A 26,013-nucleotide genomic window follows, 5' to 3' on the forward strand; every position below is an offset into this window, starting at 1 on the left:
ATGTCATTATAAGTTTATATTGATGCTATTTTATTTATTGTTTCAATTTAATTTGTTTGTTTATTATGGCATTGAATGTTTGCCACTTTCTGTCGGGAAACCAACAAACTGTGCAAACTATTTTTAAACTTCGTAGTGATTGAAGTAAATTTAGGACAAAAGAGGAAAGTGGGAGGAAGTGTGGGAAATTGGGACATTTTAAACCCAGCTGTAAAAATGAGACAACAGAGGATTAATGAGGATCCCTCTCAGTGAAGAACAGTTGGATATATGCATCTTTGGTTTTTCACACCTATCTGGTGTGTCTGTGTATGAGTATTCTCCATTTTGCATATAAACATGAGCCTGTGATACCAAAGAACAGAAAACTGATGCCAAATGACTTGTGTGTCTGCATTTGAAATGAATACTATACTTCCAGGAAATAGGTGATTTTAAAAAAGTAATGGGATAGAAGAGAGATTATTTTAAAAAGATCATTACTCTGCCTGATTTTTTAAATATCTTTTGATTTTTTTCCCCCATCTGAAAAAATAATATGACAACCCTCTGAGCTCTGCCCTGTTAATGCCTGCAAAGAATTCTGTGTCTGTGACTATAACATTGGGTTTGTATATTTTACAAACAGAGATTATTTACAGTATGCAGTTAAAACAGCTTACTACCACTTTAACTATCACAGCTCCATCCTATGGATTCTAGAATGTTTCAGGAATTTGAGAAAATATGCACTAGAAAATAAAACCAAAGTCTCCCACCACACAATTCCATAGTGTGGAAATATAACAACCAAGTGGTCTCCAATTGCTATAACAGTATAGTGAAGAAAAAACTCATTGGCTCTGGGTGCCCTCATGTCAATATGCCTGTGTGTCAACATCAGAGGAGAATGAAAAGGACAGCTTCCAAGCAATTATTTGCAAAAGCAAACATGCACCTCAATAGATGGTTTTAATTGGTGTTTCGGGATAACCTTCGAGTTGTGTTAGGAATGGGGTGAATAGAATATAGCAAAGAAGACAGAACAAGCAATAGTCAGTGTTGCATTAGTATGAACTCAACCACAAAACAGTTCATTGTTGCCTCCCCTCACTGCCCTCCTTTAATATGTATTTATTTAATTTATTCTGTCTTTATCTGTGCACAGGACCCAAGGTGGTTTATAGTTCATTGCCACTAATGAGAAACAGTACTGTTGTCATCCTGGCAATTTCGAGATCTTCAAATGTGACACACCTTGGGGATAGCAAATCCATATAAAATGCAACAGATAGTTGTGAAAGTTAGCAGCCTTCATTTATGTATCCTAATTTTTGCTTTTTTGTTTTGATTATTCCCACTCTCGTCCTTTGCATCACTTTAATCTATAGTCATTTTCTCTTCTCTGTGTTCAATTAGACCATGTACTTGATTATGTACTAAAACTATTGTTTTCTCCTTTTAGTTATTTTACAAAGAAAGCTAAGGACCTCATCACATTGAGGTCCTTGATGCGGGGGTTAGCGGGGGCCCCGTAGGGCAATGGGGCAAATTGTGAGCTAGTGGGTTGAATGTGTCACTCAGCATCCTGCATTACCCACACCACCCGCTTGCCCATTACACGTCAGAAAGTGCAGCTTTCCTGCCACGATCCCACATTGTCCCAATGATTCTTAACCTGAACACGGGGAGTCTCCTGTGTTCGGGTTTTCCCCTCCTACCATGCTTTCCCAATGCAGCGAGCATGAAACTTCGCTGGAAGTAAATGTGCATTGTGGAATGGGATCTGTGCTGGCTTTGTGCTGGCTGCGTCAAATAACTGTCCTATGACAGGGAATTAAGGTAATGTCATGAGGCCGTAAGAATCTTTCTTCTTTTCTATAAGACTATATTGTGGAGGTATATGGGGCTATTCAGTTTCTGCTTTTCAATTTAATTACTCTGCAGTGGGAATTCACTACTTTTACATTTTCCAACAGTAACAGAAGTAATTTTTGATCTGTAAAAAAAATCTGCAGATTACAAAACAGACTGAGACAGAAAAAGATAGAAGTCCAGCATATCATAGCTGGTCAGGGATTGTCTCTATTGTGTATCCATGGAAACTAATCTATCATAGAGTGTGTATGTTTTTCATCACAGTTAAGGAAAAACGAAACAGAACCTTCTAATTTTACACCAGGGGAAGATGTGTCTGCAGTGTATATTTACTCATGTTGAGGACAGTAATGTAGTCCATAAGGTAAAGGTAAAGGTTTCTCCTGACGTTAAGTCCAGTCATGTCTGGCTCTGGGGGTTGGTGCTCATCTCCATTTCTAAGCTGAAGAGCGGGCGTTGTCCGTAGACACCTCCTAAGTCATGTGGCCAGCATGACTGCATGGAGCGCAGTTACCTTCCCGCCAGAGCAGTACCTATTGATCTACTCACATTGGCATGTTTTCGAACTGCTAGGTTGGCAGAAGCTGGAGCAACAGCGGGCGCTCACTCCACTCCCGGGATTTGAACCTGGGACCTTTCGGTCTGCAAGTTCAGTAGCTCAGTACTTTAACGCACTTCGCCACCGGGGCTCCTTTTAATTTAAGCAGAGTAGTCCTTACTCTGCTTAAATATCACAGCAACTATATTGGGTAAGGTAAAGGTTTCCCCTGACATTAAGTCCAGTCGAGTCTGACTTTGGGAGTGGTGCTCATCTCCATTTCTAAGCCGAAGAGCCGGCGTTGTCTGTAGACACCTCCTAAGTCATGTGGCCAGCATGACTGCATGGAGCGCCATTACCTTCCCGTGACAGCGGTACCTTATTGATCTACTCACATTTGCATGTTTTCGAATTGCTAGGTTGACAGAAGCTGGGACTAATAGTGGGACCTCACTCCGCTCCTCGGATTTGAACTGGTGCCCTTTCAGTCAACAAGTTCAGCAGCTCAGTGGTTTAACCCACTGCACCACCATGGTAAGATACCATATTTCTATAATTTGTATAAACAAATTATGATGATTCTCAAATGCTTAGAACAGTAACTTGCAGGTAACAATACATATAATGTTCTTCCACACAGCTGCATTGGACATGCATTAAATCTTGCTTAAACTATTGTGCAAGCTGGTTATGAAAACACAAAGTAGTCACACTCTGAATTTCTGGGCCCATGGGGATAGTGGCAGTAGGAATTTTGTTCTGGGTGATAATCTACACACGCATGTTTACAAGATGCCACACCTGCAATGCAATATCCACTCTAATTTTAGAAGAATATTTTACAAAGCAGCTGCAGCCAGCCACCAATGGTGCACAGTTCAGTGAGCTGTCTTAAGCTTTGCTTAGCTGAGAGACTCTAGGGAGAGAAGCCAGGGAACTCAGTTCACCCAACAAAATGCCATTCCAAAGCCATTCCAGGGAAGGCAGTCAGTCATTGATCTAACAGCAAGAGGGCAGTGAAAGCAACAATTCACACCACACTCCAATTCCTGCTTACGGGACTAATGGAGAAGCTGGGGTGTGTTGGATGCCATGTGTGGCTCTGGGAAGAAGCAGTTCATATCTGTCACACATCCCACATTCCAGCTTTGCCTCCAGTGGATTTCTGAGCCAAGACATCTCAGCACAAAGCCAGCAAGACTAACTTCTAATTTTGGAAGAGAATGCAGTGTGTGTACTCGGCAATTTTCTCACAGCTATGTCACCACAGATACAGAGGCCCTTTCATAAAATTCACCTTGTCATTTCTGAAGTAACTATTCCATGGGGCAATGTATGCCATACCATTTCCAATAATGATCTGTACCAGAGACCAAATTTCACTGTGTTTGGATCTATTAATAGACTGAAGTGCGCATGCATACACACATTATATATGTACAAACCGGTGTGTACATATTTAAATTGCCCTTTGTAACAGTTACAATGTTGGCATTTTATCCATGCGACATGTTTAGATCAAAGACAATTGATAATTTTATTGCCCCAAGGAGATATAGAAACATTGGAGATATTATGATAGGCAGAAATTATGGCTGAATATGAGAGAATGGGGCTGTTAAACTCTTTTGAAATTGCTGTTTCAAAAGCTAAGATTGATGCTAATCTCAGAGATCATAATGAATTCCAGAAATATACAACTTTCCAGCTGACTGGATTAGCTGACTGCGCAAAATTGTTTTAATTGGTTCTAGAATGAAGCAGAGTTGCCTGATATTAGCTAACTGTCTTAAAGCGGGACCATTTCGGTGTTCAAAATATTAACTTTGACCTAGTTTATAAACTCGTGTACAGGTTGACCTCAAATATAAGTGGATGATAACCCTCCCTCCCCCGGATGATCCCTCCCCAACTTTCCTGTAGGGCCACCTATGTAATTCAAAGCTTTAATAAAAATTATATTAAAATATATATATATATATATAAGTGGATGGCAGATTTGGGGGCCAGAATTATGGATTTTTATATGACTTGGGGATTAGTTGAGTGTAATTCTGCAGAGAGGGGAATGCACCAATGCTGACTCAGAGGGCCAATATTCCTGACTACCACCACCATTTCTCTGTTCAGTAATTCAAAAAGGCCAGATGTGGTGCCACAGCAGAAAGAGTAGAGGGTGATGGCACTTCTTTTAGACTGAGCCCTTGCCTTTCGCAACTCTACTCAGACAAGGGATGGTTCCCCATTTGATAAGAGTTAAGGTACAGTACTCACATTGACTCGTGAAAAATCAATCCAGATTTCTTTGGTTGATTTTTTTTGACTAAAATGTCTAGATTTATACATGAGTATATAGGGTAGTTTGGAAATCTGGATGAATCTGGATTAATAATTTGTGTCACCCTACTTTCAATGACCTTTGCATTTTTGTTGGAAAAGATGTCAGGTTATGAGGAAAGGGAGTTATTTTGGGGGCAGCAGTTAGCCTTAGGCTCCTTCAACATTGTTTCATGTTTTGTTTTGGGGGTGAAAGGGGCCATTTTTAGGATCTGGAGATTTGAGGTGTCCTGCAGCATTGTGGATCGGCAGTAGACTGGGAAGTACAGCTCACATTTTCCCCACTTCTAATTCCCACCTTGCTCTTATTCCTTTCTTTTACTGTTCTTCATTTATTGCTCTTTATTCCATATGGAAAAGTAGTGGACCTGATTCCACCAAGATGTGCCAAACGAACCCCTCAAATAGATTTCCTGCTACCGTCAGTTTATATAGACCAGTGTGGTCCAACCTTTAGTTACCCGAGGGCCAATCAAACTTTAGTATAGGAATGTGAGGGCCAGAAAGAAACGTTTCTTAAAAACTTAAAGCAGTAAGAAGGGTAAATTAAAATATTTTTCCAGTAAGAAGGGCAAGGGCCAACAAAAATGAATTGGTGGGCCGCATGTGGCCCGCGGGCCACGGGTTGGAGCACACTGATATAGACCATGATGGTATCTCGTGATTCTCATTATTAGAGAGTGCAGTATAATCTTTTTAAAAGTTCAATTTTAAAAGGCCTGCTTCAGTGTTTTTTTTAAGGTGTCCTATTGTGCCTAGTACTGGAATAAGCCAGACTTGGAGGCATTCAAACCTGAAAAACAATTCTGCAGTACCCTATCTAAATTTTATCCCCTTTTATCACTTATAATTTGCACCTTATGAGCATTAATGGCCACCCATTCCCCTACCTGAAGTAACGTCTCCCAGTTTTATCCACAAAATGCTGGAGACTATGTTCTAGAACAGTGGTCCTCAACCTGTGGGCCCCCAGGTGTTTTGGCCTACAATTTCCAGAAATCCCAGCCAGTTTACCAGCTGTTAGTTGAAGGCCAAAACATCTGGGGACCCACAGGCTGAGAACCACTGTTCTAGAACATCTATTTTATTTACTTGCAGTTTGGAGTATTCTCTTCACTGAAGGTGACATCACAAATTTAAAAGAATTGAGAAATTTCAAGGCTAACTACTGTTTAATCTACACATCCGTTCAGGACAGTGGTTCTCAACCTGTGGGCCCCCAGATGTTTTGGCCTTCAACTCCTAGAAATCCTAACAGCTGGTAAACCGGCTGGGATTTCTGGGAGTTGTAGGCTTAAACACCTGGGGACCTGTAGGTTGAGAACCACTGCTTTAGGATGTGCAGATTAGGGTATTTTGCATCAGAATTCGTAAACTGTGAATGATACTTCTCCATGGTTTATATCACTGTTGTTCAGTTAGACCTATCAGAGATAGTCCTAAATGACTGTAAACACAGTGGATTTCACTTCTGAGGGCAAATACATTACTGGAGATATTTGTCTAAATATATCACATGACCTAAACCTTTCCAGTGACTGCACACAGCAGTCTAAATGAATTCACTATCATAGGAGCAAAAGAAATAACAAAAACAAGTGGAAACAGTGATATCACAGAAAATGTGTGGATTTCCCTTGCAGACAATGAATGTGACCATTGTATCATATAACAACTCTCCTTTTATTGTTTATGTTGCTCTGTGCACATGCATGGAAGATGATGCTTAAAAACATGCGGTCATGTTAGCTTGAGCAAAGTACCCAATAAAATTGCGCAAAAAGACCTTCTTGCATGTTTATGTGTTTTTATATGCATGTTTGCTATACTACAATAGGACAGAGACATTACTTATTTTTTCTGGGGCTATGAGTGAGGTTTATTACTTTGCATAGCCTTGGGTGACACTGGTGGGAGGGAAGAGCATCAAGTGTCTCTTTAGTTGGATTACTGCCACACTGAAAACAATGGTGTCCCAGAATAAAAGGAGTCCACTCTCACCCGTCAGGACCACAGCTTATTCTGTGAACTCATGAATTGGCTTTTGCATGAATAAGGGGTGAGAACACAACTATTTACACAAAGGAAGGACAAGTCCTTCTTTGATACTTTGTCAGACTAATATGAGTGCAAATCCAGCATAATGTTATGCTTTCATTGTTGGACTTGGATTCTGGGAGGCCAGAATCTGAATCCCTAGTCAGCCATGGAAACATACTGGATGACCCTGTGTGATGCTTCATGGGCCTTGTAGTCCTGTTCCTAGTGCCATCGAGGCAGATGAAGACGAAAACATGGGGTTTTCGCCGGTTCAACAAGAGCCGGAGTCTTTTCACCTGCTGGATGTTGATGTTTGTACCCAAGAATTCAGTAAAACAGACCTTGGACATTCCTCGCCTCCGTTCCATAGGAGAGAATCCTATTGTGCTGACAGAGGAGTCAGGGAACAGAATCGCAGGAGTTTGCGGATTGCTGCCAAACAACAGGCTGATTAGACCTGCTTCCCTTGGGAAATTCTAAGGAGTCTTGCATCTGGACAAAGTTGGGTTTCACTTCCCGTTCTCTAGGGAAAGAGGTTGTTGGCGGGAAAACGAGACCCAATATAGGTGCCTGACGCGGGAGAATCTTTGCGGAGTCAACAGAGCTGTTTCAGGAGTGAGATCGTGTGTGGACTTCGTAACCCCAGTTCCTTGCTTCCCGGATCAAGAATTCAAGTACTGCCTTGCCTTGCTGTTAACCACGGACCTTGTTCCAAGATTCACTGTTTGCCTTGTTTCTAGTCACGGACCTTGTTCCAAGATTCACTGTTTGCCTTGTTTCTAGTCACGGACCTTGTTAAAGAACCAAGACTATTTCCAGCATTTCCCCACACTATTGCTTGGCAATAGTGTGTGTTTCGGTATTGGATAAAAACTTTGAACTCTAATATCATTTATTGGACATTGCATTTTTGGACTATTTTTGACCTCATTTGAAAGGTCTGCTTCTGAACTATAATCTTCACTTGTTTTTATTACTTTTATACATTTCCTTAATAAAGATATTAGATAGAGATTGGCCTCCGTGTATGGTTCTTGGTGCCCTGCTGCCAGGGGTCTGACACCCTGGGTTATTTAATCTCTCTCAGCCTAAAAGGAAGGACATAACAAGTGTCCTCTGTTTCCAAGAAAACTTTATGATAAAGTTGCTGTTAGTAAAAGTAAAGGTTTTCCCTTGACATTAAGTCTAGTTGTGTCTGACTCTGGGGGGTAGTGCTCATCTCCATTTCTAAGCCGAAGAGCTGGCGTTGTCTGTAGACACCTCCAAAGTCACATGGGTAGAATGACTGCATGGAGCGGTACCTATTGATCTACTCACATTTGCATGTTTTCAAACTGCTAGGTTGGCAAAAGCTGGGGCTAACAGTGGGAGCTCTTCCCACTCCCCAGATTTGAACCACCAACCTTTTGGTCAGCAAATTCAGCAGCTCAGCGGTTTAACCTGCTGCGCCATCGGGGGCTAGGTTGCTGTTATAATAATATAATTACACCAGGTGCAATATTATATCCTGGACTGTGCATTGGGCAAGGCAAGATGGTTGCAAGAGGGCTTTGCATGAAAAGCTTTCTGAACCACTAGTGGCCCTTTCAGACTACCCAAATATAAGGAACTTTTCATCATATATGGTGGCTTTGTGAAAAAGTGAAGGCATATTGGAAAGAAATTCACGAATTGTCCCAAAGAATCTTAAAAGCAAAAAGACAATTGAAACCTGAGTATTTCCTATTAGGGATGACAAATATGAATTGGAACATGAAAACGGACAAACTTTTTACTTATCTCACCGCTGCAGCCAGAATTGTTTTTGCTAGGACTTGGAGATTAAGTATGATACCAGATAAAGAAGAATGGATAGGGAAAATCATAGAGGTAATGAATATGGATGAATTAACAGCATTGATATCCAACTTACAAGGAAGAGCTATAAGAATGACAAATTGGACCCTCTTAAAAGACTGGTTAAAGGAAATCAAAACAAAGATTTTAATTTGAAAATTATTGGACTAAGAAATGAAGATCCACCACAGAAAATAGGAAAGAATAAAAGAAAGGTATGAACTATAGATCCCAAAAGAGGAAGCAGATAATTATGAAATCAACACAAAGAAGAATGGAAGTGTAATAATTTTTATTTATTTATTTTTGCCTTTTCTTTTTCTCCTTTTTATTCCAAATTTCCTCCCTCCTCCTATTCCCCTACCCTTTCCCACCCCTTCTCTTTCCTTTTCCCCCTCTTCCCCCTCATTTTTAAAATATATGCACCAGAAAACTATTTCAATAAAAATTATTTTAAAAGAGACTACACAATAGTAGTACTTTATTTGTGATGGCAATATATTATGGAACCATAAATTGAATACAAAGCAGCTACTTTCCTGTGGCATGACCTGAAACACAGACAGGGAACATCTAGCTGTATTGGAATGCAACTTCCATCAGCCCCAGCCAGCATTGGCAATGGTTGAAAGAGATGCAGTCAAACTATCTATCTGAAGAAACACATATTCTCCATCCCTGATTCAGAAGGACCATATTTTTATCTATGAAATCATAGTAATGAGATGTTTGAACAGACACACTTTGAAATGCCATTCATTTCAAGTGAATGAGACGTCAATTTTTGACTTTATTCATCTACAATTTCCCACCATCTGGTGACTTCAAGACACTTTGGACTACAATGTTTATCATCTGACCACTGGCCCCTGCTGCCTGGTGTTTATTGTACTTGTATCTGAAGGAGACAGCCTGGGAAGAGTGATCCGCAGAATGAAAATGTTCTCTTAATAAACAGTCCCTTGTGGTGAAGGAATTAAAATTAAACGATGCGAAGTTGACCTTGTGGTAACTCCATCACAGAGATGAATATGCAAGTATTTCTATGTGCACAGTCAATAAAGAGGTAGAGTGAATTTTGATGTGTTTTTTTTAATGAGTGTCTGATTCAGGCAAACTAAAGCCTTTAAGCCTATTGATTTCAATGGGAGAGTCAAGCACATGCTGAGATCTCCCTCATAATAAACCAACGGGATTAAAAAAATGCACGGTTGTTTAATACTGTCTTTGTTTCTGGCAGCTCACATAATTGGATCCGAAGGCCTCTCTGCAACAAAGCAATGCCTCAAGTTTTTTGAACAACTTGTCAACTCTGGGATCAATATTTCGACACCCCAGACATCAAAACGACACCATTTCCCTTCAGATGTGGAAAAGGTTCCCCACGTATCTTGAGTGCTTCTTATGAAATAGGCTCCATTTGGAAAATTGGGAAAAGACCCTATCAAAGAAATGATGTGGCTTCATTTGTATGACTGCAATTTCCTAACTACGGCTCTATGTGAAAGTGAGTAGTGGTACCTCAAAGAGAAATACCAGTAAGTAAGAAATGGCTTTAATGTGATCAATTACTTCATAGAAGATAATCTGAAAGCACACAATACAGCCAATTCTACTATGGAAACTAATCAGGAAGCATCGGTGGCATCACTAGGATTGGTGTCACCCAGTTCAGTAACTTATATTGTCACTCCTATGGACCTCCTCTTGCGCCTGATCAAACAACAATATTCTTGCCAAAATATCAGAAAATTTGATAAAAATCAGCAACTATTAAAAAACCCAGCAACAACGAAAAGGACATGTTGTGTCTGGAGATGAAACCACATAATTTGAAGTGTCATTGTAACTTGTAGGCTTTTAATATGTATACTTTCATAATGTTACCTATGCTATCATTGTCATTTTAAAAGCAGAGAAAACCCTCCACTTTATCAAACATCTTTTAAACAAAAGTCTGAATCAAAACAATAAACTTGGGGGCCTCTCCAAATAGAAAGAAATTGCCATTTATAGGTTTAATATGTTTTTTTTTCAAGTTCAGCAAAGGGTGACTGCTTAGCCCCCAGAAATCAACTGCAAGCTTTTCATATTACTAAACAAGAAAATGTTATATGATGAAAATAAGAGCAAGAGGCACACACAATATTCCAGAAATGGATTCAGCTACTGCACACAATCACTGATGTGTCTAGAAATGTTTCTCATACACAACTGCTGCCCCAGGAATTTTGGCACGCATCTGCGCTATGAAGTCAATGTAGTTTGACACCACTTGAACTGACATGGCTCAATGATATGGAATCCTGGGAGCTGCAGTTTTACAAGGTGTTTAGACCTTTCTGCCTAAGAGGGCTGGTGCCTCTCCAAACTGCAAATTCCCGGATTATATAGCATTGAGCCATGAATGTTCACATGGCATCCCCAACTTAAGGAGGTAAGGACAGCTGTAGAAGCTTGGAAGTTATCAAAACTGTGAGTGTGAAAGCCGTGAAACGTTACTATATTCACAATAAAGACCTGAAACTCTGAAACACCACTTTTTCTTGCTCAGTCCGCCTTTTTCTGCCATTTTTCATTTGTTTGATGTGATTTATTTAGACTTAGTTCCCTAAAAACAAAACTGCCATTTCATCTTATAAACTTTGGAATAATAATAATAAGAATAGATTTTATTTATATCTCGCCACCATTTCCCCAAAGGGAATTGGTGCGGCTTATAAAGGCACTCCAGGGTGCAGCATATGACATAAAACAGTACGTAAGTATAAAACAATATCACATAAAATTATAACAAACCACTATCAACACATATAACATAAAATACTACAATTTTAAAAACGTAGAACATCTGTAGATAAAACTAACTGCCATCAATTCACAACTAAAGTGCCAGTGTGTCAACCTCATATGGATCCATTTCAGCCTACTCCAGGTCAAAAGCCTGTTTTAAATTCCATCTTTTTATGCTAGATCAGGAAGATTGAAGGGTGGAGGCTAATCTAATCTCTTTTGGGAGGATATTCCAGAGCCGGGGAGCCACCACAGAGAAGCCCCCCCCTCTCTCTCTCGCCCCATCAACCATGCTTGAGACAGTGATGGGACCAAGAGAAGGGCCTCCCCTGATGACCTCAAAGCCTACACTGGTTCATAGAAAGAGATTCAGTCTCGAAGATAGGTTGGACCTGAAGCATATAGAGTTTTATAGGCAATAACCTGCACCTTGAATTGAGTCTGGAAACTAGTCAGAAGGCAGTAGAGCTGCTTTAGTAAGTGTGTGGTATGTTCCCTATAGCTAGCCCCAGTTAGTAATCTGGCATTACTAAGAGTGCATTACAGTAGTCTATTCTGGGTGTAAGTAGGGCATGGACCACTATGGCCATGTCAAGCTTTTCGAGATACGATTGCAGCTGGCACACAAGTTTTAACTGTGCGAAGGCCCTTCCGGCCATGGCTGACACCTGAGCTTTAAGCGTCAACGATGAGCCCAGGAGGACCCCCAGACTGAAGACTTGTGTCCTCAGGGGAAATGTAACCCTGTGGAGCACAGGTTGCCACCTGATACCTTCATTGGCCTCACGACTGATCAAGAGGATGTCTGTCTTGTCTAGATTAAGTCTCAGTTTGTTGGCTCTCATCTAGTCCATCTCAGCTATCACAGGTTCTATTTCATTTATCTCTTTATTTACATTCTGGGGGGGGGGGGGAGCAACTTATGCACCACTTACTATTCCCAAGCCATTTTTTAAAAACAGTGAAACCCCCAGAATGCATTTCTTTATGCTGATGTTGTGGTTGGCCACTGAAATTTGATGGCGACCTTCCAAGTGGATTATATGTAATATCATAATCCATTAATTTATTTTAATTAAACATCATCAGTTAATAACCGATTAATGAAAATCAATTTAATTACATCTAAGGCTTACATATATACTAATATATATCTAGTAATAATTAGGTTTTGGTGTATGAGAAAGACCAAGAAATAGCAATTTATGTAAGCAAAAAAAATCATACTTCTATGCAGGCATATTATTTTTTGAACAGTTTCTTATGCAAAAATACTATTTCCTGTGCAAAACACCTTGCGAGAATTTTGTGTAGAATAAGTAATGAACTGCAGAATAGTTCTATTTTTTAAAAATAACAAGGTTGCCATCTTTATTACTCCAAAAGTGATGTCTTAGAAGTACCATTGCTACATCTGACATATTACTCTTAAGGTCTTTTTTCTATTTTCTATTTTTGCTCTTAAGCCTTTGCACTTTTCTTAACTGTTGTCATTCATTCTTTAATACACTGTAGGTAACAACACTTCACATGACCTCGGACGCCTCTACGGCTTAGAAATGGAGATGAGCACCAACCCCCAAAGTCGGACCCATCTAGACTTAATGTCAAGGGAAAACCTTTACCTTTACCTAGAACTCCTTTTTTTCCAAATAGACAATCAGTGTGCTTTCGTCACTGAATTTTACGAGGGCTTCAGTGAGGACACTCTCCTCTCACAACCCCCTTGTTTTTCCTTTGCTTCTTCAATTTTTTCCCCCCACCAGGGATATCACTAAGGATAAAACAAAATTGGAATAGCTGAACTATGCCATCTAGACACTTAAGGCTGCAGAAAGCTGTAAGCAACCACACATTAACTACAATTCTTTAAAAAAGTGATCACTAATATCTATGGTTGCTTCCCGTTTATCAAACACATTTGCCTGGATTTCTGTCTGCTTATCATATCCTCAGCATTCAATGATAAATCAGTTATAAATAATATTGGAGGTGGGGGAGAAAATGTGAATCAAAATATTTCTGTCTGGTGTCTGCGCAGGGCTTCTTACTCATTCTAATGTTTTCTCCTTAGCCTTTTATAATGTAATCCTTCCTCTTCTAAATGTCAGTACATTCTAGAGATTGAGAGTTTACTCTCAGGTAAGTGAATATAGAATAGCATCCTTAGTGTGTCATTTTACACTGATATATTGTTGTTATTGTTGCTGTTGTTGTTCTGTGCTGTTCAACTTATGGTCAACCTAAGGTAAACCTATCACAGGGCTTTCTGGGACTGAGAATGTGAGATACCCATGGGTTTCCATGGCTTAGTCAAGAATTAAATCTTGGACCCCAGAGTCATAGTCCAACGCCCTTCATTACACGGGACCTTGCTCATCTTCTAGGTATTGCATTGAAATAGCTTTTCACAATTGCTAATTTTGATTTTGTGCAGAAAGAAATAGCATTTAAATTGTAAGTAACTAGAATCCTCATAAAAGACAAATGTGAAAAGCTTGCCCATGGGATCATGGGAGTCTCATCAATTCATGGGTTATTAAAACATGTGGCATGTATGATCCAAATAACTTTTACTCATTATGGATCTCATCATATACATCACAGGGATCACCATGGATCATGGTGAATCTGGAAGTACCCGGCAAGGGTTGGAGGGAACCTGTCACCCCATGCCCCGTATTGCCCAGTTTACCCCAGGCCCCATCCCATGGGGGGAAGCATCCACTGCCCAGCTTCCCCCATGTTGATCTCAATGCAACCCTATATTATGACCTCATCAGATGGGATAAAAATCAGCGGCATATGTCCATTCCTCTTCTCTTTTATGACAGAACCCCGCTAGAAATAGATGTACATCATGGGGTGGGAGGCATTGGGCTCTGTTGCAAAACTGAAGAGAAACTGCTGCCGATTTTTACCACATCTGATGAGATCATAAGACAGGATTTCATTCCTGTGCAAAAGAAAGCATGGTTGTCTCATTCAGGGCAAAGCTATGTGTTTATGACAGTACTGTAGTTCCCAGACTGTTGCTCCATGTGTCTTAGACTTCAACTCTGTGAGCTGAGGCCCAAATTACCTGGAGTTTGGGAAGAACTGGTTTCCAGGAGGCATCAAATATTATGAAAAAAATGGATACTCTGTGTTGAATCATCCGCTCTGCCTCTGTAATATTTAGAACAAGGGTAATTTTCCAGATGTTTTAACTTACAATTCCCACCAGTTTTATCCAATATGTACAACAGTAAGGGCAAATCTAGAGTACTATTCTGGATGGATTCTGTCATTGACTGTTGCTACAAAGGTGGAAATGAGTAGTATAATGACATCAAGGTATGCAATACTCTTTCCCTGTGCTCCCCATCACTAGCTGATGTTGGGGCAAGCAACAGTAAACAGGTAAGACTTATGTCACAGCTGGAGGGGACACGGGAGAGGAAAAAAGGGTACTGCCATCCTATGATCTTGGGCTGCCTGAGCCTGGGAAACATAGGATGCAGTGGGGACATTTGTGACTGGTTTTGCTGGAACCTGACCACAGAATTGCACTGGAGGACCTAGAGTTTTCTAGAGAGTTATTCTCTCTAGAAATCTCTAGGCCTTCTAACCTAACTGGAGGAAACTGACCCAAGAATCACACTGGAGAGCATATTGATTCTCCAAGAAAATGATTTAGGACCTCTTCACACGGGGTTAACTTGCTCCATTTTGCCCCTTTCTGCTGGGGCCAGGCCAGGGACTGCCAAGCACCATCAGATGATGCTTGGTAGGCCCCGTCCACATTCCTTCCGAAGTGGAGGGGAAGCATCAGAAGGTGCTTCCTCCTCCACCACAGGGAGGAAAATGTTTTCCATTGGACCTACCTGCACTTTGCTCCTCCTTTTCCCATATGATGGGGAAAGGGCGGGTGGGGGGGGCCTTGTGCATTGCCATGCATTGCTGCCCTTTCTCCCATATGATAGGGACAGGGACAGGGTGCCAACGTGCTCTGTCCCATCCACACTATATAATGGGGAAGGAGGAAGTGTGCATGAGGCACCATGAGGCATCTCACACACTTTCCCTTTCACTGGTGATTACTGGCGCAATGACATGCCCCCCCCCCCGAGCCGTGTGAAGAAATCCTTAATCACATCTATGAATAATCAAATTCACAAAAGTCAGAGCTGCAAAAGTGGAGGGTCACATGTGCAGTATGAATCCTGTATCTGTTGGCAATGCACTCCAAGACACCTTCACTCCATGGATACCTGAAACCACAGTTAGTCGACCCTATGTTTTGATTATATTTGGGTTAGAAGCATACCAAATAATAACACTGAGGAAGCTAAAGAGAAACACACAACTTTCCAAGAGGGAGTATTTTTTTGATGCATGGCTTAGTGAAACCATTAACATCAATGGATAAGGCAGTACTGTTCCTTTATATCTCATGCACACGACAGATATTAGACATGCGCTTGGGAAAAAGTTGTTATTTCTGGTTATGGTTTTGACTCTTTGAAACCTAGAAAGCATTTCTTTGCTTTGTGAAAGACTATGAGCCTTGGAGCAACTAGGGCAGAATAATGTGGAATGGGAAAATGAGGGAACAAAGACGGATAAATTCTTCAGATGAAAGGGCACAAGCAGGCTGTTTTATAAATGATGCTTTTATTAGTACTGGCATTTTTCATTCTATATCTCTGTACTTTGAATGTAAAACTTACAGCGAAAATGGCCTCTCAGTATTGCTGGCATTCCTCAGCCATGTATCTGCATATGATATTCTTGTTCCACATTTAAATTGCCCACTGCTACATGTATGATATGTGTACCACAGGAAGGAGTCTGGTATGTAGAATGCCATATCATAAATAAGGCAGAATACCACAAGTTTGATACTTTGTTTTGAATTATATCCCTTAGAATTTCTGACTGGGGATTGTAAAAGCTATAGCCTACTGAAAGTAGATTTCCTGGCTCTGGAATAAGGCAGATGTGGGACCTGAAACAGGCAAAACTGTTTTTAACAGGCTCTAAGCTAAACCAACAAATGTTGTCATCTCTACCATTTGTAGCCAAAGATCACTGGGTTTTGGTCTACCATTCCAATAGTGCCTTGGGGCTTCTAGGAGTTGATGTCCTGCACATCTGGAGGACCAAATGCCCCCAATTCTATTCTAATCAGCTCTGGAAGCTTTTCAAGAGAATTTGGAGCCGAAGCTCAATAACTCTAGCTGGAAATGGCAGGATCACTTTTCAGGCTGATTTGACCCTTACCCATCACTTGAATAATTCTTAGGGCACATTTCTCCTCACATGGCATGACTCTTCTACAATCTGACATAACCTAGTGTACGTTTAATTATTATACCAGTATTAGGTGGGGCTTTTAGTATTTGCTATTTAATTCATTAGTTTATTATATAGGCCAAGCAAACCTTATTTACTCCAAAATCCTAAATTGTCCACATGGGTAGCTGAGATACTGATAACTTTGTACAGAAACCAAACAAAGACAAACTATATGAATATTGTGTATAAAATTACTTTCATGCTATGTATATAAGGGGTATATCAAGCATATATAAATTCTTTGTTTAGACTTGGCTCCTATCACTTACATCCCTCATTATGTACGTTTATGCAAATACTGATATTCCAAAATCTGAAAAAAAAAAACCTGAAATCCAAAACATTTCTGGTTCCAATTATTTCTGATAACAGATGCTCAACCTTGATTTAAACAACTGCATATATTTCCAGAATGAGAACATCATTATTTTACTGATCAAGTTGCAAAAATGTCACAATGTCCCACTCATGTTTTTCTACTTTATCTTGAACTGTTTTCTGCTGCACAGCCTCCAATAGAGCTTACATAAGAGAACAGCTATAAGAACAAAAACTGTCAGAACATAAAACCAGCAAGCAAGCAAGACTAAACAACAACAGCAATGGGAAGACAAGAGAGCATAACTAACAGTCAAATCCGTCTCCACTTCTTGATAATGAGAAGTGAACAAATCTATTACAGCTCATTGGCAAGTGGATTATATAAATATTATTTCACACATACCAGCTTAACCTCAGGCCATAGGGGTCCAGGGAGCAAGCTGTCACCGAAAATGTGACACACAGGCCATTTTTATCTTTTGCTTTCTGCTATAGTAACAAACAAGCTAGAATGACCCTGAGTGCAAACTAATCAGCCCTTCACTTCCAGGTCTTCTACTCTACACCAACAACCAAAACTGGCCATCATAGAATAATAAAAAAAAACCATTAACTTGGGAATGAAGAACACATGACCTTTCAAATCATGTTGGACTATAACTCCTAGAATCCCTCACCATTGACTAAACTGGTAAGGTCCACTGGGATTTGTGGTTCAATAATATCATACCCTCCAACATCTCGCAAATAAAAATTGGGACACCTGTGTCCAAGCAACATCAGAGCATGGTCAGGTTGCAAAAGCTATTAATGAGGAAATATACACAAGCTTAGGAGAGGCAGCAGGAGTTTACTTTTGCCTGAGCTTACTGGGAAGTGAAAGATTCTTTGTACTTCGATCCACCCCCTCTCAATTTATTAGGTTTGTCTCAGAAATGAACAAATGCTGGTCAGACAGTTGGAGGGTATGCAATATTTGAAGGGCCACACATCACCCTTCCTTGCTCTAACTCACACATTTAGCAGTTGAAACCACTGCAGTGTCATTTTTGTTCCTGTATTTTACCATCTATGGAGACAATATGCCCATATAAATTTGTAAAGGACCTGAGCCTGAAGATGTGGATAGATCAGGGCCATACCTATGGATGTTGCCTTCAAGCTTTTTGACCTTCAGCTCATCCTCTTCGGACTGCCTCCTTCTTGCTTCTTCTTCTGCTGGAGAACTGGCAGGGATTCCTTGCATCAACCATTTTTCACGAAGTGCTTTGGACTGGGTGGGGAAGATGACAGAGAAAAAGAAAGGAAAAGCACACACTTAGTGAGACGTTAAGAGGACTCGAGCCTTTAAATATTTGATAGTCCTCTCCAAGTCCATGATTAATGCTTTCAGTGCTACACATATTCACCGCACTGGATAAATCCCCAAAGAACTAATCCAGATATCCATTCTGCTAAGGTGTCAGTTCTCGTCTATGTAATGCACAGGTCATTGATAAGTGAACCAGCCGAAATTTTAATTTTCACTCATATGTAGACAATAAAGATAGTGGAATAAAGCAGTCACATGAAGACTGAAATTTGGACCAGGTTCAAAACCTTGGGGTGAGATGAGGAGTCAAATGTGTTAATAAGAAATAACCTCATTCCTCCAATCTAATGAAGAGCACAAATCTTTCAGGGGGAAAATAATTATGTATTCATCATAACATATCCTAGATGCATCAGTCTAGAAATTTTAGTCAAAAGATTGACCCAGAAAACCTGAGCAGACTTATCCATGAGTCAATATAAATAATGTATCTTAACTCTTATAAAAAAAAAAAAAAGAAAGAAGGGAAAATCCCATTCTTTGAGTAGAGTGGTGAAAAGTAAATGCTTAGTTCATCTCAGGAAACATTAAAAAACAAAAAACAATCTCCTTTACTCTCTCTGCCATGGTACCTGCCCCCCGAGACAGCATTGGTACTTTCCCTTTTTCAAGAAATGAGCCTCAGCTTATCTGCGGTCATATCAAAATCTATAAATTTTGGCCTTCAAAACCTGCCATGACGGTTTTCCCCAGTGCCATACGGATTCTCCCCGCTGCCTGATGGACTGTCCCACTGCCCTCCAGCTTAAGGACCTCCATGTGATGAAGTCCTAAGACTTTGTAGACTGAAGTTTGATTCCCTGTTCAGTCATAGAAACCCACTGGATGGGCAAATCACACATTCTTAGTCCCAGAAAACCCCATGGTAGATTGATTTTAGGATTGCCATAAGTTAAACATGAAGGCACGCATTAACAAGTATAAAACACCTGGAGGAGTGAAGTAGTTGTAGTATTAGACTCATAGAGGCTTCTTATTGAAGCAGCATTTACAGCCAAACCAGATGTTACCACATTTCTCATATGTAAAATGGTATGCATGTGTGTGCGCCCATGTGTGCATGTCCAATTTTTACAATAAAAATGCAGGCGCAGTTTAAAAGAGATGAACTCTCTACTCCTTGTTGCATTAATTTAGGTATTTTTCTCTCAAAGTGGGCTTTGGGTTCCATTTCTCCAACTGGTCTCCAGTCAGGTCTATTCACCAGCTGTTGTTGCTTACTGAACAGCTACCAGATTTGGCACTGAAGAAGCTAATTGGCTTTTCTCTTCCCCTGGCAAAGCAGTGGAGTCATGATTATTTCCTGGATATCAACAAATAAATTGATTCTCTGGCAGAAACAATGGAGAATTCGTCTGGATCCTGGCGGAAGTACAGGGCTCTTGATGGATTTTGTCAGTATGCTCTCCTGCACTCAGTCAAATCTGCCAAAATCCAGGCACAATACTGGATTTGGATGTACAACCAGCCCTACACATCCACAAGAACCCAGTGAAAGAGGAAAACCACAATAAATTGCTTTTTTACCTAAGAGAACACCTCTCTAGAAACTTCTAGGTCTTCAAACATGATTCTGTGGTCAACTTTTATTGAAAGCTGACCACAGAATCTCACTGGAAGATCTAGAGATTCTTAGAGAGATGTTTCCTCTAGAAATCTCTTTATCAGTGGTTCTCAGCCTGTGGGTCCCCAGGTGTTTTGGCCTACAACTCCCACACATATATATTATATTTTCTTCTACCTTCTACCTTTTATTTTTCAGTGATTGGTTTGGGGGGGGGGGGGGGGCAAAATACTGTTTGCTTACTCTTGAAAATTACCTAGGACCGGCCTTGGGGACTACTGTCAAGGCTGTAAACTATTGTGATTATTTTGAATAATTTTCCATTTTGTGAACTTGTTAGCAAGAACAAGAAAATGTCTCTAGTCTCTGTTTAATAGTCATGGGACCTCTGGAATACATTGTACTAGTTCTGCTAGTTCACATCTAAGTAAAGCTTTCCTATTCTTTGGCTATGTGAATCACTGGAATAGGACAGTAATGTGGAAGAAATAATTGTGCATCCTTTTGATAAAACAGTCCTGCCAGCTCTCCACATTTGTGAGTTTAATTTTGTGAATCTGATTATTCACATATTTGATTAATATGTTCTTTCTAGGAATGTCTTGGAGGACACTTCTCTAGAAATTGCTAGGTCCCCCAGTGTCACTCTACCAAAAGTTGACCGTTGAGTCACACAGGAGGACCTAGAGATTCCAAGAAAGGATACTTCTCTAGGCATTTGTTTGTCTTCCAGTGAAGTTCTGTTGCAACATCCAGTTGAGTTGCATGGAAGACCTAGAGAGGTGTTCACTCGGATAAACAAAAATGTGTTTTAAATTTGCATATTTTTTTCACTTTTGCAGGCATCTTGTAGTCATAACCCTGCTATTATGAACTTTACGTCATCCACTTATATGCATGGAAGTTAGGAACACATAGCCAAGCAAGACACAAATACTTCCTGTACAGTTGAAGGCTTTCACGGCTGGAATCACTGGAGTGTTGTGTGATTTCCAGGCTGTATGGACGTGTTCTAGCAGCTTTTTCTCCTGATGTTTCACCTGCATCTGTGACTGGCATCTTCTGTTAGTCAAGCAAGGATCTGATGTTAATCAAGCAAGAGTATATATAACCATCAGATCCTCTGAAGATCTCAGCCACAGATGCGGGTGAAACATCAGGAGAAAATGCTCCACTTCCTATATTCCTTGTACTCATGTTTTACATTCTCTACCCACCTCAGCTTTCAGAATCACTTTTAAAAAGGTTTTGTAAGTTGATTCTTGGAGAGTTCACTAACTCCCTAATACATCATAGCCTGTCTTTCCTATTCTGTCCTGTTTTTGCACCATGCTGGATGGTTCCAGAAGAAACCAACTTTTTATTGTGAATATTCTCCATATTATATGAAATTCAGTGGGATATAAAATGGCTTAGTCCTCCCACACCCCATCACAGTCTCAAGTGGGCATGCTCGGTCATATCCAAACTCTAAAATCCATTCCCCAAGTAAAGAACATTATGAGATAAGAAATCATAACAGCTGAGTATCATAAACTAGATTTCTTTCTTTTGTTAAGGACGGATGTGATTAGAAGCAATGCAACCCCTGTCCAACCTGGCCTGTTTTAGCACAAATGCAGTGTAAATACTGTCTAGTGGGTCTTTAAAACATACTAATTAAATGCATAGACATATAGTTATTTATTGCCAATGGAACATTCTGAATAATCAGTTACAGGATTGTGTGATGGGCATGTTTAAAGAGCATATTTTAAAAAAATACTATATGGGATTAAAAGGGAACTACAAGGGTCCTATTTCATCCATCACATTCTTTGGCATGGAAGCTTCATCACATTTACATGTTAAAATTGATTTTCCAATAGATAAGCTTTATGGTGTCAGAAAATCACAAAGGTATCACACACAGTATATTTAAAACTGACAGTGCAAAACAAAATTTCTGCACAACTGGAGTTAATTCTTCCTTTTGGAGGTGGATTTGTACACAACAAGAGAACAATTATAACACACACACACACACATATATATACACATACATATACACATACGCACAGCTATAGTTAAAGAATCAGGACAAGTACATTCTACTCAGCTATAAAGGCATCAGATTCCATCTGATCTTGGAATCATAATACTCTAACTGTATAGTGTAAAAAGGTCCCTAGAGATAGGAAAACTGTTGCTTGTCTTTGCAAATTGTAGATCAGCAAGATCTGGAGGAGTTTAATACCCTATAGGCACCAGATCTTGTCTGATCTTGGGAGGTAAACAGAATCAGCTCTGGCTAATATTTGGATGGGAGTGTCAATGAATACCAAGTGTGGTAGGCTGTGTTTCAGAAGAAGGAACTTTCAAAATCACCTCTGAGTATTCCCTGCCTTAGGAAACCCATGAAATTCATGGGGTCATCATAAGCCAACAGGGAACTTGAAGGCATGCACACAAACACACATGTCTACAACTACATAACAATGCCAATTCCAATTCCATTTAGAATAGGCCATTGGTTGATCCTTTCTTTCCAATTATATCAGCTAAAAACACAAATCTGGGCCATTCTATTCTTTTTAAAGCATCAGGTCATCAGGAAGGAGGAGAGTGCTGAGCACCTCCAGCTATTTTGGAGACTAGCATGTCTCTTGCCACTAGTTTATTCTGGGCTCTTCACCATGGCTTATGTGAGGATAGGAAACGGCAGTAATGAATCACTGGTGGAAATCAGAGTGTTCCATAATAAGTAGATAGAGACTGGCAATGTTCTAGTGCAACCCAAAGGCACAGTTTAAAAGAACCAGGCCTACATTTTTGTTCAGCACAGAAATGGATTCAGCTTTGTCTCTGTGAAATCTACAATACACTTCAATGTATTCCAAAATAATGTGTCTTTGCCTAAAAATTGAAACAACTGACATTTCTTGTTTGTTGTAGGTGTGCTTAATACCCTATAAATGATAAAAGAGACAATTTTCTAGCTGGTTGTCACTAATAGAAGATGATCCAGAACAATTCTAGCGAAATGCAGATATTTTAAAGAACTGATATTAATTCATGATATGGCAATCTAGAATGTGTAAAAAAAAAAATAGTATTGTCCTAGTCAGCTCTGACAGTGAGGGCAAGCAGGAAGTGCCGGTGTTAGAGCTGGAATGCAATGACAAAAGAATGACATAGGTAATGGTAACCATCCAGTTGACTTGTCTGGACTCCATCCTGCCATTGCAGTAAGATGGAGACAAGCAGTGCAGCACCTAGACCTGGTTCAGAGTAGTGCCACTCTGGATCAGCCTGAAAGTAAGTGTGCTGTGTAGATGGGCCCTTGATCTATGAAAGCTACAACTTCGTTCTCTCAATCTCTAAGGTGCAAAATATCCCTTTGCGTACTGATATAATATTCCAGATTAACATGGCTATGTATTTGAATTCTGGTCATACACCATGATGGAGCCAGATGAAGGGAGCACTAGACTACAGTTTCCTTGGTTACTGAAAATAGGCATACACATGAGTCAAAGCTCATTGTCTCTCAAAATGCTTCTCCAGTTTCCCAAATCAATATTATGAATCGGCAGAGGAAAAAACCCTGAAGACCAGTTGCATAAGAATATATGGGAGAAGTCTCACAAGCCACAAAATGTTCACAAGAACTGCCTTCCTTTACCAATTCCTCACAAAACAGGAAAATGGCCCAGAGGTAGTAATACCCACCAAATTCAGATGGGAGCGATGGCTCAAGTCAAAATAAATTCCACAGCAAACATTTTCTATTATGTATTTCTTGGAAACATCTATGTTACAGAAAATGTCTAGAACAGTGATTCCCAACCTTTGGGCCTCCAGGTGTTTTGGACTTCAGCTTCCACACTTCTTAACAGCTGGTAAGTTGGCTGGGCTATCTGGGAGTTGACGTTCAAAACACATGGAGGATGAAAGGTTGGGAACCACTGGTCTAAAATAACCTGGAAGACCAAACTCTCTCAGAAATGATCCACACATTCAGGATTTTCCTCACTCCTAGAGACACCTCTACTATTTCATGTTTTCCCTCCCTTACCTTGCCTCATTTTTAATTGTTGCTAACAACTTACTTTGCTTTATTACCACTTCATCACATGGACTTTCCTACCCATCGTAGGATGCTGACAGGACAGTTCCTGGATGGAGCCCACTGAATTCATTCACATGAGCCACAGCTACTTCCAATGGACCTTCATCTCCAAACTGTGTTGTCAGTGTCCTAGGACAGAGCAAGGAGAACACGCGTGGCTTCCTGTGTTCTCATTGCCAGTAACATGGACAGCACAGGGAGAAGCCAAGCAGCGACACTTTCCCCTTTGTGATGGGGAAGGTGGTGCTGCTAGCAGTGATGGATTCTCTTGCTGCCCCACGGATTTGCCATGATGATTTGTACATCTCCCCGTTGTCGTCCATGTTAGGACATTACATGTGATGAGGTCCTTACATTCTGCTCCTGTTCTTTATCTTGCAGCTGTGATAGCACTACTGCATCTACATGATTGCTTTCTTGTCCTCTGCTTAAAGCAGGACTGGCCACTTTGGGCATTCTCTACTTCATTAGAATATGGGCATAAAGTTAAGTAGAAGAAGGAGGAAAAGAAGGTTAGAAGTGCTGCTGTGGCATTGGAGACAAGGGAAGGAAGCCTAGCAGAGCTGGAAATAAGAGAGGGTGGTAAGGTGGTGCAGCAGGAAGCTGCAACATGCAAAAGAAAGGTGCAAGGTGTTTAAATATTTGAAAGGATGTCATATTGAGCAAGAACCAAGCATGTTTTTCAGCTCCTTCAGGGATTGGGAATGGATTTAAATAAAGGAAAAGAGTTTCCACCTAAATATTGGAAAGAACTATAAGGACTTTTTGATAGAATTAAGTTGCTGCAAAGTGTGATGGAATTTTTAAACAGAAGCTGGATATCTATCTTTTGGGAGTGTTTTGATTGTATGTTCCTATACAGCAAAATGGGGTTGAACTGGACAGCACTTGTGGTCTCTTCAAGCTCTATGATCCTATGAGAAACATGTGGCAACATGAGGAGGGACAGGAAGCAAGGGAAATTAGCAACCCTAGATGAGACAAGAAGGGAAGGGTAGATGGGAGATGCATTCAGTCAAGTGAAAGAAGCAAGGGAGTGGGAAAGGGTGAAAATATAACATGGACTTCCTTTAAAGTTTTCATGGAGGTGTATCCTTTGGCTATCAGTAAGAAAAATTATGGCAAAAAAGAGAGAAATTGCTCTAGTGATTTGATAAGTGCCACTATATGACAAAAAGCTGTTTTTATTGTCATTAATTATACAGCGTTTGTATACTCTTCATGGTTCTGTTTCAATACAGGTTGAGTATTCCTTATCTGAAATGCTTGGGACCAGAAGTGTTCTGTATTTCAGATTTTGGAATGTGATATCTTGCCAGTAGGACAACCTATTATATATGTCTTATTTATGTAGCTCAAAGTTCATTTTAGACATAATATTTTAACAAGTGTGTGTATATTGAACCATCAGGAAGTAAGGAGGCCATTATCTCAGCCAACCATATCCAGGCAGTCCCTGGGTTATGAACAAGATAGGTTTTGGAGGCTTATTTGTATGTAAGTTGGAACAGATACATTTTAAATGCAACTGGACAATTTTTTTTAAGTTTTGGAAAGCATAGGAAAAGGTTAACATCCCTGCAATGTTTGTTTTGCTGTCTGAACTCCTGTTCAGAAGATCTCACCTCACTTTCTGTCCCTGTGACAATTGGATTAGGAAAATTTTGGGTTGTCATGGAAACACAGTTGTGGCAAACGGAGTTTAAAATGCAAAACTGGCACTTTCCTTTTTTGTGGAATCACAGGTTATCTCTAAATTTTGGCCCTAAGCCTGCCCTCAACTAATACATGAGATCTACTTATACATGAGTATATACAGTGCCTGTCATTTGTAAGCACACTGTGATCCCAATATTTAGTGGCAACTGGGGAATGTCTGAAAAGAAGTGGGGGAGCAGATACAA

General features: G+C 40.2%; 1 protein-coding gene across 7 annotated transcripts in view; it reads right to left on the reverse strand.

The window, feature by feature from the left end:
- palm2akap2 (PALM2 and AKAP2 fusion) overlaps positions 1-26,013 on the reverse strand; it is a 408,244-nt gene that overhangs the window by 222,408 nt on the left and 159,823 nt on the right. For all 7 annotated transcript variants that reach the window (XM_062971855.1, XM_016991073.2, XM_062971856.1 and 4 more), the window contains exon 3: positions 18,205-18,335. In XM_062971855.1, coding sequence (XP_062827925.1) covers positions 18,205-18,308 — 104 coding nt within the window. In that variant the 5' untranslated portion in view covers positions 18,309-18,335. The remainder of the gene's footprint in view (positions 1-18,204; positions 18,336-26,013) is intronic.

This window comes from Anolis carolinensis, chromosome 2 (genome assembly GCF_035594765.1).
Source record: "Anolis carolinensis isolate JA03-04 chromosome 2, rAnoCar3.1.pri, whole genome shotgun sequence".
Classification (NCBI taxonomy): Eukaryota; Metazoa; Chordata; class Lepidosauria; order Squamata; family Dactyloidae; genus Anolis; species Anolis carolinensis.